Genomic DNA, 21,520 nt, shown 5'->3' with positions numbered 1-21,520 from the left:
CATTCTGAGGCTCCTCTCATAATTGTTTTTTTTTTATTTGCAGTAATCGTTCGTTGTATTCCGCGAAACACCGACTGAAGTACCACCTTCGACTGTGATATATCGTGACTGTGAAATACCCGGTTGAAGAATGCAACCTCAGGCGGGTTTCGATCGATGAAAAGTAGAATTCTCTGCCGGCTATTATGTTCACGAGGTTCAAGATGCCGGTGACTGGCGATGGGGCTTTCATTAACCGCGGTGCGCTCCCTGAGGAGGATTCGTCGGTGTAACAGGAAATGTGACATGCTGTCGTTAACCAACTATGAGCTCCAGAAAGCACGCATCAGCGAAAAGTAAGTAGAATTTATAATTGAAAATCTGTTTTATCGTTCGTTAAGTGCAGACGTAGAAACTTTTTATCCTTCTCCCTTTTTTCCTTTTTTTAAATAAGTTTTAATTACATATTACGCGATACGATGATAATATATTTAAACATCAATATCTTCTCTTCTTCTTTTTTTTTTTTTTAATAAATTTTACCTTGGTATTACGCAATACGATGTTCATACATACAAATATACATGCATATAGGCATAAGAAAAAAGAACTAGCACGTAAAGTAGAAAATGCAAGAAGAAAATTGAAGATTCTTTTTTCTTTTAAATTGAAATTTCACAAGAGTGATTCTGAAAATGAATAATGCATAATATCATGCAACGACCATGCCACATTTTGATCTACCGTAACATACAGATGAAAGATAAAAGCGCACAGTTCCCCTTATTAACCAGTTAGCTGTTTCTGACGGGTATACTCGTCATGATGAAATGGCAGTATTTTATGCTATGACGAGTATACTCGTCATGATGAAATGGCAGTATCTTATGCTATGACGAGTATACTCGTCATGATGAAATGGCAGTATTTTATACTATGACGAGTATACTCGTCATGATGAAATGGCAGTATCTTATGTTACGACGAGTATACTCGTCATACGTAAAAAGAAGTTATAATTTGTTGTTCAAATTGGAATTTTAGTGAAAACTAAAATATGTTCGTAAATTTCAAGATGTTTCGAATATTTCGAGGCTAAGACGAGATGAAACGAATAAATAAAAAAAAATAAATAATTATTGTGAAAAATCTATATATAGTGTGAACAATGCGACAAATTTTAGGTACACGCTTTTCAAAGAGGTCGCAATAGCTAACTGAATAATAATAACTAGAATTTTATTTTACTTCCTTTAAAAGTTCATTCTGTTATTTTATATCTTTAAATATATCATCCTATAAGTATAATACCGAACGAACGCGAAAGTTTCGACGGATTTCCAGTAAATGGCGCTACGATCGTTATTGTTTCGTTGGAACAATGGACGATCTTGTCGATGTGTTATGTATCGTTGGCAACGTGACACAGTCAGCTGTCATAGGGAACAGACAATCGACTTGATCGAGCAAAATCGTATTCCTTTAAAAATAAAATTGAAAATACTAACGGTGGATGCTCTGTTTGCATGTCATAATGACGTAGTATGACTTTCATAAACCAACAAACATTACCAACGTCTTGAAAGGTACTTTTGCGAAACAATAAAACGCCATTATCCGAACGTCCAGCTATTCGAATTTTCCATTATCTAAATATCGTAGCATACATTATAATATTTAGTATATTTCTTTCCTTGTTTTGATATGAATGACAATTGATTAGCTTCGCGCGTAATTTCCACGTCGAAGAATTAACGAAAATTAATATCTCCTTGTAAAATTTGAATTTCTCGAGAACGATTGCAACAACGAGTTACGTTAAACAGATAACTACGTTCGACGAGTATACACGTGGAACAAAAATTTTATTTCGATGCATTCGACGAGTATACTCGTCGTCGCTTATATTTATTTACGCACTCCACGACTCAATCCTACGGGAGGTTTCTAAAATTAAATTCCGCAATTAACTGGTTAAAGTTTAAACGAAATTCGAAATCTTTGGATAATCGAGTCTTATTAGTTGACTAATCAGCTGACAAAGTAGCGAATAACTAAACGATCAGTTTACGCATCGATCATATTGTTACACTGTTAAACGATTATGATAATTAGGCGATCTGGTTAAATAATTAATGACATCGATCGATTCATGTGATAGCGGCCGAGAGAAATTTATAGAGACGACACCAGATAAATTTCCGTATCCCGTAACTCTGGCTGGATTATACTTGCCAAACAGAAGGAGATTATTATCGCTATGCTTGAGCATAATACGGTTAACCTGTGCACGGTAATCCTTGTAGTATTTAGATGTCGATGACAGTAACAATTTTCCAAAAAAACGTCACTCGAAAGTCTCTTAAGCTACTTAATTATCATAATCGTTGATGGAAAATTTGAAAATGCAAAAATGCATTGAATGTGATGTATGTAAAAAACATACATAGTACTTTCTACAGGGTATCCCATTTCTTCCCCGGCAAACGTTGTCTGTATATACAGAGTGGTTGGTAACTGGTGGTACAAGCGGAAAGGGGATGATTCTACGCGAAAAAGAAGTCGAAAATATAGAATACAAATTTATTTAAAAATTTTTTTTTTTTAATTTTTCCATCGAGACAAAGATCTACAGTGAGGTCCGTTATAACGAGACGCGATAAAGTGCACGCGTACCGAGCGAAAATTCAAAGTCGATTTTCTCGAAAACAAAGCCTCGAACGAAAAATTTTTATTCTATATTTTCGACTTCTTTTTTCGCGTAGAATCACCCCCTTTATTTATCACAAATTTATTTAAAAATTTTTTTTTTTTAATTTTTCCATCAAGACAAAGATCTACAGTGAGGTCCGTTATAACGAGACGCGATAAAGTGCACGCGTACCGAGCGAAAGTTCAAAGTCGATTTTCTCGAAAACAAAGCCTCGAACGAAAAATTTTTATTCTATATTTTCGACTTCTTTTTTCGCGTAGAATCACCCCCTTTATTTATCACAAATTTATTTAAAAATTTTTTTTTTTTAATTTTTCCATCGAGACAAAGATCTACAGTGAGGTCCGTTATAACGAGACGCGATAAAGTGCACGCGTACCGAGCGAAAATTCAAAGTCGATTTTCTCGAAAACAAAGCCTCGAACGAAAAATTTTTATTCTATATTTTCGACTTCTTTTTTCGCGTAGAATCACCCCCTTTCCGCTTGTACCACCAGTTACCAACCAGCTTGTATATTACACAGATCAAGATAAGGAAAAGAATGTCATATAAAGATACGTCATTGGAAAGATTGTTAAAGATTGATATTTACATCTAACAGTAGCGAAAACTATCAGTATCATAACGTTTCTACGCCCTCATCTGTAACATCGTTCCAAAATGTTTACCATTCCTGTCGATACAAGATTGGCAGCGGCAAAGAATTGAATTTGTTACTCTTTCAAACTCTCGAGAGTTAGCTTAAGCTTAAAGTTTATTGTTCGTTGAAGTTGAAGTATAGTACTCGTTGTACTACAGTACTGCAAGTATGATAAAGTAATACATATACTACTTTCTATGGTACTGGTCGTTTTAAGTTACAAAAGTACAGCAGAGTAACCTAGTACTTTATATGTACAGTACTTATGTATTTATATATGTAGTACTGGATACGAGCATTTTTTATCTAGATTCCACTTCTAAAGGATATAGCAGGATCTTCGAGGCGCTGAGGTAGAGCACGACTGAAAAAAGATTGGGAAACATGTACTGTTCTAACTCGTACACCGAAAGAATAACTGAAAAGAAGGAAGAAGTTATTTATTAATAATCAAACTATTTATAAATAACTGTCGATGCATGATCACCATGAATATATCGATACGTAGTTTCCTATGGCCTTACGTCCTTCGATCCAGCTTCTCTATAACAAAATTATAAAAAGATGAAAATAAGTGTAAAAAAAGAATAAGCTTTTACTTTACCGAGTAATAACGTTGTAACTTGCGCTCGGCAAAGTGTGCTGGGTTTCCAAGTGTTAGGAAATTTCTCAACAGTGAACAATCCCTATGGACGTGATTCATTAATCACGCCGTTAACTATTTCGTAGAAAATGATAGAGCAAGTTGATTTACATTCGCGATACGATCGATTAATTGAACTTTGTGAGAGTTCTAAAAATTAGGGTTAGGATACTGAAAGTCTCGAGACCCCTGAGAATTGAAAAGATTTTGTACGCCGGAAACTGCAAATTGAATGTATTCAAACGCCAATGTTCCTAAAATCTTCCACCGAATTATACTGAAGAGATAAAAATGGAAGCTCCTTTCGGTAGCAAGTGACCTGTGGTTAAAACGTTGAAATGAACCATAAAACAGGAATTTGATATTTGAATACCGCACAGAGAATAAGCTCCTGGGCGGAGCCAATTGAAAGAACGTACTCTGTTTCAAGTGGCCGTGAAAAAAGAAGGCGTCGAACGTCCTGGTCGTAGGTCGATCTCCGTGAATTTGCTGCCGAACGTCGTTCTATGGAAACTCTTTACACGCCTGTTGGCACCGAGCCGAATGAGGCGCGTAACTGTCCTGAACAATCCAACTCCTGGCCGTACAGAGAAACGTTGTAGAATTCACCCCATTAAATTGTAACTCTAAGTAGTTACAAGTGCAATTTGAAGATAAGCGGCTATACCAACCTGACACTATATTTAGAAATTGTCAACTGATTTTCAATGAGAATCCTCTTTTTGTTATTCCATTTACAGTTCCGCTTTAGTCGTGAATTAATTAGAAGTTGAATAATATTGTACGCATTATATAAAACGTTTGGAAACTTCATTAGCACTGTAATGAGACAGGACTATATATGTTGGTCGAATTTGAAACGAACTCGAAAATGTATACAGGGTGGATCAACTAAATGAAATCACCTAAGTAGCTGCACTACTTATTGTCGTGTAAGAAAACTACCCAGGAGAAAATTGCACTGTTTCAAGAAGCGTAACCTAGTACTGAAAGTAGATTTTTCTTTCTAGTGATTGTTTCATTATGAAATTTCAGGGTTACCGATATTTCTCGTTGATATCCGTGTATTTATTTTTGAATATTCTTGTAGAGAGTGAAAACAAAATTCAACCATATATAAAACCGTATCATTCGAATTATTTATAATTTTGAGATATTCGCTTCTGAATTTCCAACTTGCTAAAAATTTACGTGGCATTTCAATTCACACCCAGCATACTGATTCCTGTATACGCATTCAAACGTAAACATTGGTTAGCATTCGAAAATATTTCCGCAGTTGCGATCATCCAGTGCCTTATCGCTTGTAATAGGAGCCGTTGTTTATGTTTGCACATAAACGTGAAGAGTCGGTGTGCTGCGTAACCTGAGATATCACGTAAAATTTTAATACATTCAGACGCAAATATCTGAAAAGCATAGGATCGGAAGGACCATAGTTCTATAGGTCGTTGAATTTATTTTTCCATGTTCTAGGAAAATATTCAAACACAAATATAGGCTTATCTACAAAAAGATATCAGTGATCTTCGGATCTCGTAAAAAGGAACGATCACTAAGGAAACCAATTTCCAATATTACGTGTACTGCTTCAAACAGTGCATGTTTCTCCTGAGAAAATTTTGTATACGATAATACAAATAATGGAGATATTTAGGTGATCCTATTTAACTGGTCCATTCTATACGGAAGTTACAAGATATTTATAAGAAGCATAGAGACATGTTCGCGAGGATCAGCAAAGTACTCGAACAGTCGATTATTCGTTATATTAACGAGCCACGATCGTGTAATGACACTATCTTTAACATTAATTGTACTTTTAAGGCTACTATTCGCGCCGTGTATACTAATTTTCCACTAAGTATACGTTTGCAATAAATATCTTCTAACTTCTATGTATACTCGTACATGTACATTTTCAGGACTGATCTCAAATTTTACTATTACATAAACACGATAGCTACGTCTCGTTACAGAGCCAGCGAAATTTCGAATACTTTCGTCAGTCAATGTGTGTATTTCCACTAGTTAGCTGTTAAGATGGTCGAAGATGCTGTATGGAGTGTAATCGATCCAGGGGTACCAATGCTTCATCACAGGTCAATAGTCTCTATTTCCTCGGGCAGTATACCCTAGAGATTGTCTCTATGCGATAGTTGACTCGTGTTCAACCGTATTATTCGCTGGTAAATCGGTTGGGATTGTCGCGATTCCTCGTCGGATCACTGCATCTAACTCGCTGGCAGTCACTTGTAAAACAAACCGGAAGATCAGACATCGTCTACACAGAGTGCGATGTTTATGCTGAATTCATATTTTTATGGGTATGACGTAAAAAGTGAACGCTGAGTAGAAATTTCTTTTACCTATTGAATTGCGAACGTAACAAATAGTGCGCTTTGGATATTTCCTATGTTCACGCGTACTATCCGCAGTTTGCTTGTCGTATCGGTAGAATAAATAGAAGTTTGTTCGCTTAGTAGTGAGAAATAAAGCAGAGTAATCGATTGCAGTTTCTCAATTTAATCCAGAAACTAGAAGCCAATAATTGCTGTAAATAGACCGTATGCCGTGCAGGTGAATAAATAAAATAGTATATAAAAATATGAGGCACCATGCAAGAGTTTTAAATCACGCTGTGTTACCATCGAAGACCTCTTGACCGATAAATTACCAATTAATGATATTAACGAATTGATAAGCGAAGAATTGCAGATCATACCTGTCCTCTTCTTCAATTTTATAATTTTACTTTAAACGATTAAATGACTTCCGATTCGTGGAATTTAGTTTCAAAATTTAGCAAATCGCAATATTAGTAAATTGACAAGTAACAAAATCATCGATCATAAATTTCAGATTTCTTCCTGCGTAAGCTTATCAGTTCATCAGGTAACTGCATTAATTTCTTAGGTAGTTTAATTAGCCGTTCAGATAACTTCGTTAAGTACTCATATAGAGCTGCCATAAGTTTATTAGCTAGGTTAGATAGAGCTATCCAATAGTTCTATCAGCACAGTGAATGGTTATATTAGGTTATTAAATAAATTGCATTAACTCCTTAAATAACTTCATCTACTATTTGATAATATTCTATTTCGTTTCTTTTACGCTGTTTGGTTCTCTTTAAATCTACAAATTTTTATTTATGAACGAAATATTTTTGTTCGGAACAGCGACATTTTCAATATTTTCAATTTTTTCTTAATACTCGAAATAATAAAGATATTCTATATTAAGAAAAGAGTTTATAGGGCAATCTTTTCTGTTATATCGTTATTAGTCGTTATTGAATTACATTAATCGATACGCGTGCCTGTCAAAGAAAACGTTTAAAAAGAACACGATTTTAAAGGTACTCTCGGTTCTTTTCTTTCGTGCAGTTTTAAATTTCCCGCCAGTTGCTTTGAAACAACGACGTCACTATTTTAATAATTTCTTAAAATAAAGAAACACTTTCACGGATGTTTCCACGATACAGAGAAACATTAATAACAGTTTCGTCGTGTTTGTTTCGGCCTTTTGTAGTTAGTCCGCTAAAGAGGACCTACGAAACTTGTATTCAGCACTTGCATTCAGAGATTGCTTATTCACTTTAGCCAGGTCGGAACGGATATCCATCTGTCGGAACTAGCGCAACTGCGACACCAAGGTGGAACATTCAGACTTCACATGTTAAAATCCTCCGTTTTCTCCTCTTTTGCGATGTCAATTCTCGCTTCAAAGTGTTTACACTTTGAAGTTCTGTAGTTAACATTTTAATTAAACGCTTTTGTTAATTGAACGTGAAACCTGGTGAATTAATTGAAACAGATAAAAGTACTTCGAAGGGAATTTCAAGATAGAGGAACGCCCCGTTGAATCTATTAGGAATAACTATTAAAGCGTTTCGCTTATCTTCAACCTTTTAACTTAAACCCAATGTCGCATTGGCGCGACGCTTGTGTTAAAAATTAGTCGAACTCTGCCCCTGACTAACGACTAACCCGTTCTCGCTAAAACTCCTTCGACGAAACAGCAAACAGCCTGGTAAATCAGTATAACAGTGGTATTAAACTTTGATCTCGAAATAAAAAAAATAAATAATATTATGTAATATTACGTAAATATAATATTTGTATAATATCATATAAATACACAACATACGTTTTATATGTATGAAAAGAATAGTGTGAGAATGAAAGAGAGTTAGAGATACGCGAAGTCAAAAAATGAATAAAACACGTATATAAAAAGATGAAGTGGTGTTTGATGTGAGGTGCCCAAGAAATAATCTCGATGTTCAACAATATAATTTATCTAACAATCAACAGTCAACAATCAACAATCCTCGCTTCTCGACTGTGTTTGCTTCGCTGTTACACTTGACCCTTCGCACTTCGCTGCCCAAAACCGAATGAATCTTTGGACAGATTCTTTTCTTCTGTTGCCCCTCGATATCCCCACTCCGCGCGCGTTCGTTAGACGTTCGCCACCGTTGCCGCGTACGCATTCTTCCAAATATTCGGCGGAAGGACCGTAGGGATATCGATGCGACATTAGGCATGTTGGCATTACGCTTTGATGATATTATGCTTTGTGTCGTGAAGCCGTCGTAAAAGTGCCGGCACAAAGCTATATAAATATATAAATTTTGCACTTTTTAAATAACTCAGATTTAACGTCTTGGGCGTTCAAAGGGTTGAATTGATATTCCATAAATACACAAACATTCATAGTGTACCTGTAGTTTGTTTGAAAAGTTGATCGAGTTAAATCGACTTTGAGTTTGATCGAAAAAGCTGTTTGATACGATGCTTTATATTTTGCGTCGGGTGTGGTCGAAGGTGTGCCTTGTTTGTTTCCCGTGATTGGTAGAGCTGTCGAATTTGTATTTCGGTTAAAGTGGAATGCAGAGTGGGCTGACCAGCAATGGGAAGCGAAGGTTTGACCGCTGGTGAGTGATGAGTTGACGAATAAAGTCATAAAATCACTAGACCTATATAAATCATGCTACGTCGACCGTTGGATAGTGTGTTTTAGACATTTGTTAGTCTATTGAATTTCCAATTATTAAATTCATTAGATCGTAACGTATAAAATATAAATTTTCATTTATTAAAACAAATATGCTTTTGCTTTTTTAAAAAGTAACTCTATTAACCAAAATATCGTATCGCTGGTACTAATACATCTTTGCCATCAGCATATAATATTCTTAAGGAATTTTTCGATTATTTTTATCGATATAGGAATTATTTGATCGATGGATATGAGACATCGTTCAACAACATATCGTCGTCGTTTACCAGGCATTGGTGCGCCAAATTCACACTTTAACACGTCTTACCAGATCCGGCCAAGTTATCTGATTAATCAACTTCTCAATTTTTCTTAATACAAGAATTTACATAAAGTTAGATGAACAACAGAAATAACAATGAACGTACAATTTTTAATGAAATTTTGAAACCGGTCATTTGACCGAGTCTGGTAAGGCTAGTGTTAAAGAAGCATAATAAAAGATATTTCGTGTTTACTGACTTAACATAAGTCGACGTATTACGATTATATTATTTTCCTTATCATTATTATTATTATTTTTTTCGAATAATACATACTTCTGTTTTTATTAGTAAATTCTTCGTTTAAAAAAAGAGCGATTAATTATTATTGTTGATATCAACATGTCAGACTTTAATATTCATTCGCATTGAAAGGGTGTTGCAACGAGGCCACAGGATAGATATTATTATGTCGGCAGTTTTCCATTAGCCACGAGCATGATCCTTTCTCAAGATGATATTTTTAATGTGTACGAAGAGAATAACTATCGCTCGGCGTGGCTTATGGGCGCTTACGCGTGCGAGGATGAAACAATATCGGAAAATTATTTATAGCCTGAATAAGGAGAACTAATGCAAAGCTATCGACGTACAACCATGCCACTTAATAATAAACCGTGTTATACAGGTACAAATATTGTAGATATTCACCGTTCATCACTGGAACACAGTTAAGCTTCAGTTTCAGACTGTTCGGATAATATCGTTAATCGAACGAAGAGAGTCTGATATTATAGTGGAATTATTAACATAGATATACATGCTTGCGAAAGTATTCAAACACAAGCCATGGAAAACTTTCGTGTATACAGGGTGAGTCACCTAAGAGTCATCTAAGCTGAAATATCGTTGATGCTATTAACCAGTTATTTTTTGCGATCTCTTTGTACCTAAAATGTGACGCAAAAAGTAAGCGATGACATGTATACTCGTCAAACACAGGGTATATGTGGCTGTTGTAATATAATATTAAGTTATCATGAAATGACTGTCTTATTATGGGACTCGTTATAACACAGAATATTGCCATTTCTTCGTGACAAGTATACTCGTCAACAACAACTAACTGGTTAATTATACGAAGAAAGACGTAAGGCACTATTTTTCTGTCTGTTCTCCTTGTCTTTCGACTTTTATGCAAAACACTTTTTCGACGTAATTATTAGGTAGTAGGAAATATATTTCAGCTCAAAACTCTTAGGTAAATCCTATATATCGTGTGTATTATGTAAAACATTTTGAAATTTCCTTAGAAGAGAAACACGACTGCTATACATGTATTGTACTCATATACACATATAGATATACGACACTGAAGGGTTATATAAAATAGTCGATTTAAAGTTTTGAAATAACTCGAAATTTGTAGTAATTTCTTTCTTACCGTTATCGGAAATATGGTATCCGTTACGCGCAAAAGACTCAGCCAAATTGATAATCCATGATGGAACGTTGTGCGCTCCAGTTATATTAATTATCGATTCATGATAACACTGTCATTACGAGCGTCTAGGCACGCGTAAACACATCGATAAGTGTAGCGCCATGGGTATAAATTGAATACGTTAATTAAACTTGATATTTGTTGGCATTGTTTACGGTTAGACATAGGAAATAATTAATTATGAGTACACTCCATTTAGCGTTACATTGTCGCGTGTAGCACGCGACAGAAAATTATCAAAAATATGTATGTGATAAATTATTCGTACTTTTATTCTTACTTCTTACAGCTACATAATATGTACACACATATATGTGATATATGTGTGGTCATATATATGTAGTATACATACTAATTAAAAATGAGTTAAATAATATAACATTACAGAATAAAATATAATATAAACACAATAACAATACAATATACTAACTAAAGAGCTCAATGTAAGAATATAAATATAGTGTAAGAAGTTAGAAATAAGAATACAACAACTTGCTTGTGACAGGTTATGGACCTAAAGTACAAGTAAATTATTAATATACAATATTTGTTTAAAGTTTTCAATAAAGCTTTAAAAGACCTATGTTTATATAATATTTTTTGGCTTGACTATCTGCTCATATCGTACACTGGCAAAGTTTGGCTATTAAACCTGGAACACTCTCCCTTTCTCTCTCTCTTTCTGCTATTCTCAGTATCAATTCCACTGTCGCTATCTGCAGTAGCAATTATAAATCAGTGAAGGAAATATATTTATATATTATATGTCATGGAAGATTCGCTGCATTTTCCATGGTCGTGTGACGGAAATTTACATATACGAAAAATGAAACTTGTTTACCTAAGCCAACACGTAGGTAGATGTTTATCAGTGTCGATGTCGTATACTGAAATCATAATTCATTTCTCATCGAGCTGCTACGGTGTATTCGCGTAACGAAGATTCGTAGCAACAAATCACAACGTATTTCGCCGTAACAGTCCAAAGCGTTTCCTGACGAATTCATCTGCAATGTAAACACGTTATGTTATACGATGGAGATATGAGTCTTCCTCGACAAACAAGTCTACGGTGCTTCTCGGTTTACTCTCGATCGAGCTCTGGTTTTTGCTGTTAAACGAGACGTAGATATGCAACATATAGTATGAAAACTCGTCGTGTCCAGTTTGAAAAAATATCGAGGTATTCGTTGAAATCTCTTTTTTCACGGGACCGTAGATTTATTTAACCGACACCGATGCTAATTTTGGTCATTACGAAAGTTACTTAAATACGTGGTGGATTGATGACACTGATCTATCGTAGTGTCGCGTCGCATTGATCGCAAGTGGCGTCATCTTTTTAACCAGTTGACTATTGCGATCTCTTTGAAAACTTTGAAAAGTGTGTACCTAAAATGTATCGCAAAAATTAAGCAATGATGAGTATACTCGTCAAACACAGAGTATGCGTCGTTGCTGTTATAATATAGAATTAAGTTGTAACGAAATGTCTGTTTTATTTTTTAATTTTATTACCGACAGAGCTCGTCGTAACACAAAATATTGCCATTTCTTCATGACAAATATACTTGTCAGAAACAACTAACTGGTTAATATAGGTAAGATATTGTATGCACAAATGGTAAATATACATATACTAATCCACGCGATCTATGACAATCTTGTCCGAGAGTAATGTAAAATGAAAATACCAAATCTTTTTTGGGATCGTCCATTTGTTTGAAGAAATTCTTTCAGATTTGACCAACGCTACACAGTTATGCTATAAATTATAGCAGCGAAAGATGTTATCATTAACACTAACCTTACGAGGCCTGGTTTCAAAATTTAATTTAAAATTGTACATTCATCGTTATTTCCTTTGTTCATCTAATTTCATGTAAAATCATATATTAACAAAAATTGGGAAATTGATTAATTAGATAATATAAAAATTTACATAAAATTAGATGAACAAGAAAATAAATAACAATGAATGTACGATTTTGAATAAAATTTTGAAACCGGGCCTGGTAAAGTTAGTGTTAAAGGTGGCGTGCAAAATCGCTAACAGTGATCTATCACTGTGATCACAGAATCATGATCATTCGATTATGGAACTCGATCATCGTGATCGTAATTCTTGATCTTGATCGAATTATTCCTTACGAAATACTTTGACGTAGCTTGTATAAAAATATCTGCATATGATGTAACTTCAAGATCACGCTACGTTTTTTGCATATAACGTAAATCGTACTTCATTCGATATTAAAAACGACAAATAATTCAATTTTCTTTGCTTCGTCTCTCATATCGGAATTTTAAGAAATAAAATATTAATTTTTCCTGGTGATTTTAAAATCCTAATATTCATTTGACATGGTCGATACAAAATATACAGCTTATGTGATGCGTGGAAAGAAGCAGTTACGCTCTCCGTCAATCAGAAGCAATCGCGAAGAATCACAAATTACTATGAAGAATAAGCCTGATTGCGAACGAACGTGATCGAATCACTCGTGATCGCATGTAGCAGTTCATGTCATTTTTAGTTGTCATCACGCTAAAGGACCAACCTGCTTTTCTGCCATTCCCGATTTCACTGTACCAGAGACTAGTCTAACTGATTTCAGCCTTTCGAATATCGGTATTAATATGAAAAACATCCGCGTCTAACGTTTGCTTCCATTTGAAACGTTGCCACATCTACCCTATGTCAAAACTTATCTTATGCTGCAGGGATACCAACAATTAGCCTGAAAACTTGTCATTAATAATGTTGGTAGAAGGGTCCGTCGTTTTTTCAGGAATTATTACAAACGATTATAATTGGGATTTATTCGTCGTTGGCTCTAGCCACATAAAATCATACCAGTTGCCCATTAGAATAGCGAAAATCAAACTGCGTTGGGCATGGTTAACACTAACTGTACCAGGCTCGATCAAATAACCAGAATTTAGTTTCAAGTTGTACATTCATCGTTATCTCTTTTGTTCGTCTAACCTGACGTAAATTCTTATACTATCTGATCAATCAATTTCTCAATTTTTGTTAATATAAGAATTTAAATAATGTTGGACGAGCAAAGAAAATAACAATGAGTGTACAATTTTAAATGAAATTTTCAAACCGGTCATTTGGCCGAGCTTGGTTAATTTAGTGTTAAGCTGGAGCTAGTTTAGTAACGATATGTAGAAATTTTTGCTTTTAATATTCAAAAACTAAAATCAATTTAGGTTTAGGGAGTGGACATGGTCAGTTTCGAAATTACTCTCGTAAATATATTCATTAAACTGCGGGTGTTTATGCAATTTAAAATATGCTACGGTATGGAAATAAGACGTGTGTAATATGGTAATGTGAAATGTATGGTATATATATAGGGTGTTTCAAATTTCGTCCAACCAAATTTAATATATTTTATAATAGAATTATTTCTATAATAATTAAATTTTGTCCAACCGCCATTCGTTCACGAAATTGATGATTAGTGGCTGGATGCGAATGACGAATGATTATTTGTAACAGTAATTTACAAAAATTTATGAGAATTTCAAAATCATCTTCGAATCGTTCGAATAATATAATTGTTGCCTCGTAGCTTCGCGATAATAACGTAACGTAAAATAGAATGTACACTTCATTAATTATCTCCTACGTATATATCAGTAAATAACGACAAATATCATGTTTAATTAGGATTTTCAATTTATGCTCACATCTCTATATTTACCAACATGACTGCGTGCATCTAAATACCGATAATTACATTGTTATAATGAATCAATAATCAATATAACAGGTACATACAACGTTTCACCATAGATTATTGATTTGATTCAACGCTCTGCACATAATCCATAGCATATCCGCGATAATGGTAAAGAGCGAATTCTTTTTTTTTTTTTTTATTTCTATTATTTAATGTCCACATCTCATTGATTATTAACAACGTAAGAAGGCGAATTTGCTTAACAATCGTTTTTATTTTCGCAAGACGTAACGAATAAATATAGAAAGATAAATTGTTTGTTAAGAAGAAATTATCATAATAGAGGAAGGAACGTTTCATTTCATAAATTAGTAGCAGAACGAAGTGCATCTTCATCGAAGTATAATTAACGATAAATAGGAAAATGAACCGTTCTATTCAGAAAATTGGTGTCGTCCACGTCCTCTATGGTCGTCTGTTCGTTTAAGTCAGGTATACTACGCGTTTATGAGCCGGTCAATAGTAATTAAAAGATCCATTAGTTCAGATGTCCGCTAGTGTCCACGGGGACATTTAGTCCTTGATACGACAAATATGATTACGATACGTCGATTGGTATCGAGCAGGAAATAACAAGAAAGTGAAAAATGCTCTATGGACCTTAAGTTGGTGCGTCAAACAGTTACAAGGATTTAGAATCTTTTACAACGTTAAACTGTGCTGCTACTTATATGGAAGAACTCCATAGTATTAGAAAAATTTATTGGCGAAAAATTTACGAAGGAAGAGACTGTCGTGAAAAGATTATTCTTTCTGTCGCTTGTAAATTAGTAGCAGGGAATAAAGTAAAATATTCGAGCGCTGAAAAATGGCAGATAATTTCAACGTGGCAAATTTTGTAGCGTTCACGAGACGACAAATTTAACGCAGAACGTTACGTCCTCGATAGTTTGTTAATAGTTTTAGAAATATTTCAGGTTCTGGTCTTGAGAGGCGACGGTTTCTCTGTCTATAAACTATTGCCTTTCGAATTGTAAATTTGCCCATTTTTACAGGGTCGTCATAAGTATTCAAAATGATTTCCCTTCGTTTGGCTGCACATTGCGGCGTGTCTGACTATGCTTGCTTGCACATCCCAGGGCATATTGACATCGAAGGTGGCAACGGCAGCCTGGATACTGGTATGGATCACTTGGCCGGTAATAAATATCAATTAATTCGTTCGTTTCATTTTCCATGTATTTTATAACGCAATTTCAATTTCCTTTATAATATTAAATACTATTAAATAATAATATGAAACAATATATCTAATTAGACGGAATTTTTATGCAATTTTATATCTTTATGAACGTAACGAACAATGGAATGAAAATAGTCATTTGTTTCATTTATTAGATATACTAAAACAAGTATGCTATTTTGGATATTTTGTATACAGGGTGGTTGGTAACTGGTGGTACAAGCGGAAAGGGGGTGATTCTACGCGAAAAAAGAAGTCGAAAATATAGAATAAAAATTATTTTTATTTTCTGAATTTTTCCATCGAAACAACGATCTACAGTGAGATCCGTTATAACGAGACGTGATAAAGTGCACGCGTACCGAGCGAAAATTCAAAGTCGATTTTCTCGAAAACAAAGCCTCGAACGAAAAATTTGTATTCTATATTTTCGACTTCTTTTTTCGCGTAGAATCCACCCCCTTTCCGCTTGTACCACCAGTTACCAACCACCCTGTATATTATTTATACATATTTTTCTAATTTTCCTTCAAACTTCTTATACATGCATAAAAATCCACGATCTACTTGTAACAACGAAATTATAAAACTCGACGATATTAATTTGTTAGAAAGTAAAATACGAAAACACGAATAATATTGATTTTAATATAATTTCGAACTAACGATGGATAAGCGATATTATATTTACGTTTTCTCATTCGGTTATACACTCGTATATCGTGCTTGTCAAAAATTAGAGAGAATCACGAGAAACTCCGGTCCATGTCCGATATTAAATTGACGTCATGCGAGTGGAGGACTCTTTGGAATATGAAAATATATCGAGCAGAGTGGAAATATATGATATAGCGATGCGGTACACGGCTGAAAATCATGAAAGAAGCGGTTCATTATTACAAATAGGACATCTATAGAATGTTTTCATAATAAATCTTCAAAAATGTAAATTTCCGCCGCCTGTCAACGTGCAGTTTGCTTTTCTTACGAGGCTCCTGCCATATTTCGAATATTCTCGAAAATACGAAACATCTCGTATTTGCCGATGTAACCTGGATTTTTACCTGGTCGTTGAGTCTTTCGTTCTTTTCCAACCTCTTGACCAACCATGGCGCTTCTTTTCTCGTGTATCGAGTCAAGAAGCGTTCCTCTTACCCCATGATACTCTTCTTCAGTCACGCAACCCTAGACGATAAGCGCTTAAACACAGTCATGAGTCATGAAGCTTGAGAAACGAGAGCCAATTTCCACTTGATCGCCACAAGTGTTCCAATACTTACGAGCCTATGTACTGTACGAAGCAGGATAATGAAAAGATGACTAGACGAAATTAATGCGAGTCTAACTGGTTCTGATTCTGCATTTGATCGATGCAACATTGGAATCGTTGGATTGCATAGACCTTGCACTTGTTATCGCTTCCGGATTGATTGTGGCACATGTTGTGACCGGTCTGATATCCTGCGTCTTTGTTGACTCTGTCTCTGTTACGCAGTATTTATTCGATGTTCCCCACAGAAAGAAGTCAAGTGGTGATTATATCAGGTGGACGAGCCGATTTATTCTCTCGATTCGAAATAATATTCGAAATGTGTCACAATAATTAAATATTGTGCCTGATAAAGGTCATCGGCAATAGAAATATCGGTGAGGTAGTATGCAGCAATGTGTTACAATAAACCCGTGATTCGCTAAGAAGGAAAGAAAATGATGGTAATCTGTCTGTTCGCAGGTGACGCGCCATCAACGAGACCGCTGAAGAGGGTATGCAGTTGACGCATCCCTCGGTCCCCTAAATCCTGGAATAAATCGTCCAGAAGTTAAAGGAATTGTCTCATCAGCGCGCGTGCGTACGTGCGTGCGTGTGTGCGCCAGTTGTGTTCGCTGGTTGCATGCGAAGAGGGCGGGGAAGAGCCTGTAAAGAGTACGGACTTCGAAGAGAGATGTTCCGACCGGACACGTGACACGTGAGCCGTATAACGAGCAGAGAACAAAAATATTTCCAGACATACGCAGGAATAGAAACGATAGAACACGCGCAAGAGAGAGAGAGAGAAGGAGAACGGGAGGAAGAAAGGGGGAGGGAGAGGGAGGAAGCAGGACAAAAGGAGGAGGGAGAAGGAAAATAGTAAAGGAAGTACTTTTTCGCTGGAAAAGAAGCCAACTCGAAGAGCAAATGAGAAAACGAAGCCTGAAGGGTATTGCTTCTACGAGAACCGAAATACGTTTAAAACACGAGCACAAAAAGAGGAGGAGGATGAGTTAAAAGCTCGAGAACGAGCCTGACAGGAAGGGACAACCTCAAAAGAATTCTAAACTGATAAAACTAGCTGGTAAAAACAAAAATAAGGAAATTTTATATGTAAAATAAATTGCTTTAAGTAGGAGAACAAAGGATTTAAATTAAAAATTAAGATAAAAAAAAAAGACAAGATACGTTAATAGAGAGAGAGAGAGAGAGAGAGAGCGAGAGAGAGAGAGAGAGAGAGAGAGAGAGGAAAGTAATTTTAAGGAAGAAGAAAGTTACAAAAATCACAAAGAACACACGACTTCTTTTAATAGGAACAATAAATGAAAGCTGAAAAAAATCGGCAAAAAATAAAAAAGGGGCAAATTTGTACTTAAAAAGTAGGAATATAACGTAGAAGAGAAACATACATAAACGAAGAGAGGAGAATAGACGAAGAGATTAAGAAGAAGAGGAGATTTATTTAAGAAAATAATTAAAAAATAACATAAAGGATTCTCGAGAATTATCAGAACGCACAAGAAGTATTTTTCGGCAATAGCGAAACTCTTCAGACATGAATGTGACTTCAGAGGTGGAAATTTTTGGGAACGAGAGTTACAACGTGAGTAATGGTCTCGATTGCGGCGGTGAACTACACTCGTACAGGATATGGGAACGCGTACTGATCGTGATAATCGCCGTATTCCTCAGTCTGACCACCGTCGTCGGTAACATAATGGTGATGATATCGTTCAAGATCGACAAACAGCTGCAGACGATTTCAAACTACTTCTTGTTCAGCCTAGCGGTAGCTGATTTCGCGATCGGTCTAATTTCCATGCCTCTCTTCACGCTTTACACCGTGCTCGGCTACTGGCCGTTGGGACCGCATATTTGCGACACGTGGCTGGCGTTGGATTACTTGGCGAGTAACGCGTCGGTTTTGAACCTCCTTATAATCAGCTTCGACAGATATTTCTCTGTTACGAGGCCTCTTACGTATCGCGCCAAGAGAACTACTTCGAAGGCAGCCATTATGATCGGTATGCATATTAGGTTTCTGTTATCTTTTTTAAGAAGATTAGATTGGGCTGGCAATATTCTTCTTTAAATAGATTTAGATGTTTGCGTATCTAGGTGTTTTAATATCTGTGATTTTGGATATTTAGATATTTGGGTACCTAGATATTTGAATATTTGAATACTTGAGTATTCATATATTTACATATCTGAATACTTATTCACATATTTAGATGAATTAATAATAAAAATATATATATAACTTTTTATAAAAGAATTTTTAATAAATATTATATTTGATGCTACTTTAATACCCATAATCGTCATTTTTAATCATTGACACAGAAGAAATATTGTATTGCATACTCTTAAACTTGTTATGCGTCTTATATGCATCAGTCTAAGCTTACATTTGATATTTCAGTATTTCTGGATGTCGCTGGTTGGTAGACAAGCTCTTCCCCTGTTTTTCATTTCACAATACCAGTGTTATCGACAAATGAAGTCTTTTTTATACAACTCCTTGACATTGTGAACAGAGACAAAGAAATCAACCTACTTTTGTCTATTCAATAATGCATATACAGGAAAGCTTCTTACAAGAGAACACGTGGAACCGATATCGGATGTCGATTTTGATGAAACTTATAAAGAAAGTAGTTCGTAGAAAAATATTCGAGACGTAGCTTTTTTCTTGTCGACGATTCTTCGTATATCGAAAGAATAAAAATAGGAAGAAAGTGTGAATATATGCAACAAGTGTCTCATTAAAAAAATTATTAGATTTACAGAAATAATGTAAATATCGAATTTGTTTTCCAATCGATACAACTAAAATGCTGGTGTTACCTTCCCATTGTTGCAAATTCTTCAATTGTGTTCATAAAAATATGAATTTGCATAAATATCCACAATCTAACAATAATATTATGGGAAAAAATTAAAAGAAAATAAAAAATAAAAAATAAAAAAATATTTAATGTGTTTCAGCATGTGCATGGGGAATTTCGCTGCTTCTATGGCCACCGTGGATTTACGCTTGGCCTTATATCGAAGGCCAACGAACGGTACCCATAAACGCCTGCTACATTCAATTCATCGAGACAAATCATTACATTACATTTGGTACCGCGATTGCTGCATTCTACATGCCTGTCACTGTGATGATTATTCTTTACTGGCGGATATGGAAGGAGACCAAGAAACGACAAAAAGATCTTCCCTATTTACAAGCTGGAAAACAAGATGCTAGTAAAAGGAGTAATTCTAGGTAAATTATTTCATGTTTCTTTAACGAAGAAGGGTGAATCTATATGAAAAAGCAAGTCGAAAATATAGAATGACATTTTTTCGTACATAACTCTTTCGACTTACTGTTTCATGTAGATTCGCCATGTTATAGGTTATACCTTAATTTGTAAATGTAATCAGAAAATATCCCGTATCTTGATTGATAAAAGTTAAAGTCAAAAATGGAACTTGAATCGATATTAAACAATGTATTCTTTGTATATTATACTATATTTCTCTTTATTTGTAATTAGCGATGAAGCGTTGGATATGGAGGACTGTAGAAGGCCTAGAAGCGAATCAAGCACAGGAGCTGACGACATGAATGCGACACATATCGCGGTCTCTTATCTAGAGAAACATTATCCTCAATATAAAACAGTAAACATTTAACTATTATTTAACTAAATCTATCTATCTAACTAAAAACCATTTAAATTATCTGTTCAGATATAAACTATTGGAATGTAAATATTTAAATGTTAAATATACATTATCTGTTAAAGACTAGTTCAAATTTAATTTAATCATAGATTTCATGACATTTTCTTTATACAATATACTTATCAAGTTCATCTCTTATAATCTCTTATAAATCTCTTAATAATCTCTTATAAATTCGTGTAAACTTATACAGAAACACAGACCATTTTCGTGGATGTGGCTGAAGATGTGGTGTGTCGCGTGGTGGCATAGTGGTCGCGAGGATGATGATGAAGAGGAGGACATAGAAGGCGCTGAGAGCAGTCGCACAGGACACGGTTATGACGAAGCCATAACGCCGTTATCAGCGGAAACCCCTCTTACTGGTACGGTCTCTCGATCTGCCTCTCTAAGTGGGATTCATCCTACCACGTTAACCGTTGAGAAACCCATCAGTACAGCTGATAACCACGATTACAAAAAAACTAAGAGAACCGATGAGCTGTCGACGAGAAGCAACTCTAACGATTCTGTATGTTTGGATTTATTAACATGTCTAACAATGTTGCATGCAAACAGTGTCTCGCACGTTCCATAGTCGTTCATAATTTGTTAATTATTTTCATCTTACTAATATTTGTGAAAAAAAGTTATATGTATGTAACTAATAGTTTCGTTAATTTATTAGCCATTTTTATGTTATTAATATTTTTATCTTCTTATTGAATAGAAGTTGTTTGACTTAATAGCTCAGCGATTATTTAAATGTTTGTTCAGCCTTTTTGTAAAACACCCTGAATAATTCAAAAAACTTGAGTATTACAGAATTATATACTTTTTCGCTACATGAAATATATGCTCCAAATGAT

The 21,520-nt window shown here is 35.0% G+C and overlaps 1 protein-coding gene across 10 annotated transcripts in view; it reads left to right on the top strand.

The window, feature by feature from the left end:
* Positions 1–21,520, top strand: part of mAChR-A (muscarinic Acetylcholine Receptor, A-type) — a 44,373-nt gene that overhangs the window by 19,174 nt on the left and 3,679 nt on the right. For 9 of the 10 annotated variants that reach the window (XM_069130273.1, XM_069130280.1, XM_069130277.1 and 6 more), the window contains 6 exons: positions 44–335; positions 15,501–15,644; positions 17,421–18,961; positions 19,929–20,208; positions 20,483–20,609; positions 20,866–21,183. In XM_069130273.1, the coding sequence (XP_068986374.1) occupies positions 18,493–18,961; positions 19,929–20,208; positions 20,483–20,609; positions 20,866–21,183 (1,194 nt within the window). In that variant the 5' untranslated portion in view covers positions 44–335; positions 15,501–15,644; positions 17,421–18,492. The remainder of the gene's footprint in view (positions 1–43; positions 336–15,500; positions 15,645–17,420; positions 18,962–19,928; positions 20,209–20,482; positions 20,610–20,865; positions 21,184–21,520) is intronic. The other variant, XM_069130272.1, reaches the window with a different exon arrangement.

This window comes from Bombus flavifrons, chromosome 16 (assembly GCF_040668555.2).
Source record: "Bombus flavifrons isolate JBK064 chromosome 16, iyBomFlav1_principal, whole genome shotgun sequence".
NCBI lineage: Eukaryota > Metazoa > Arthropoda > Insecta > Hymenoptera > Apidae > Bombus > Bombus flavifrons.
This window is presented reverse-complemented; position numbering and strand designations above follow the sequence as displayed.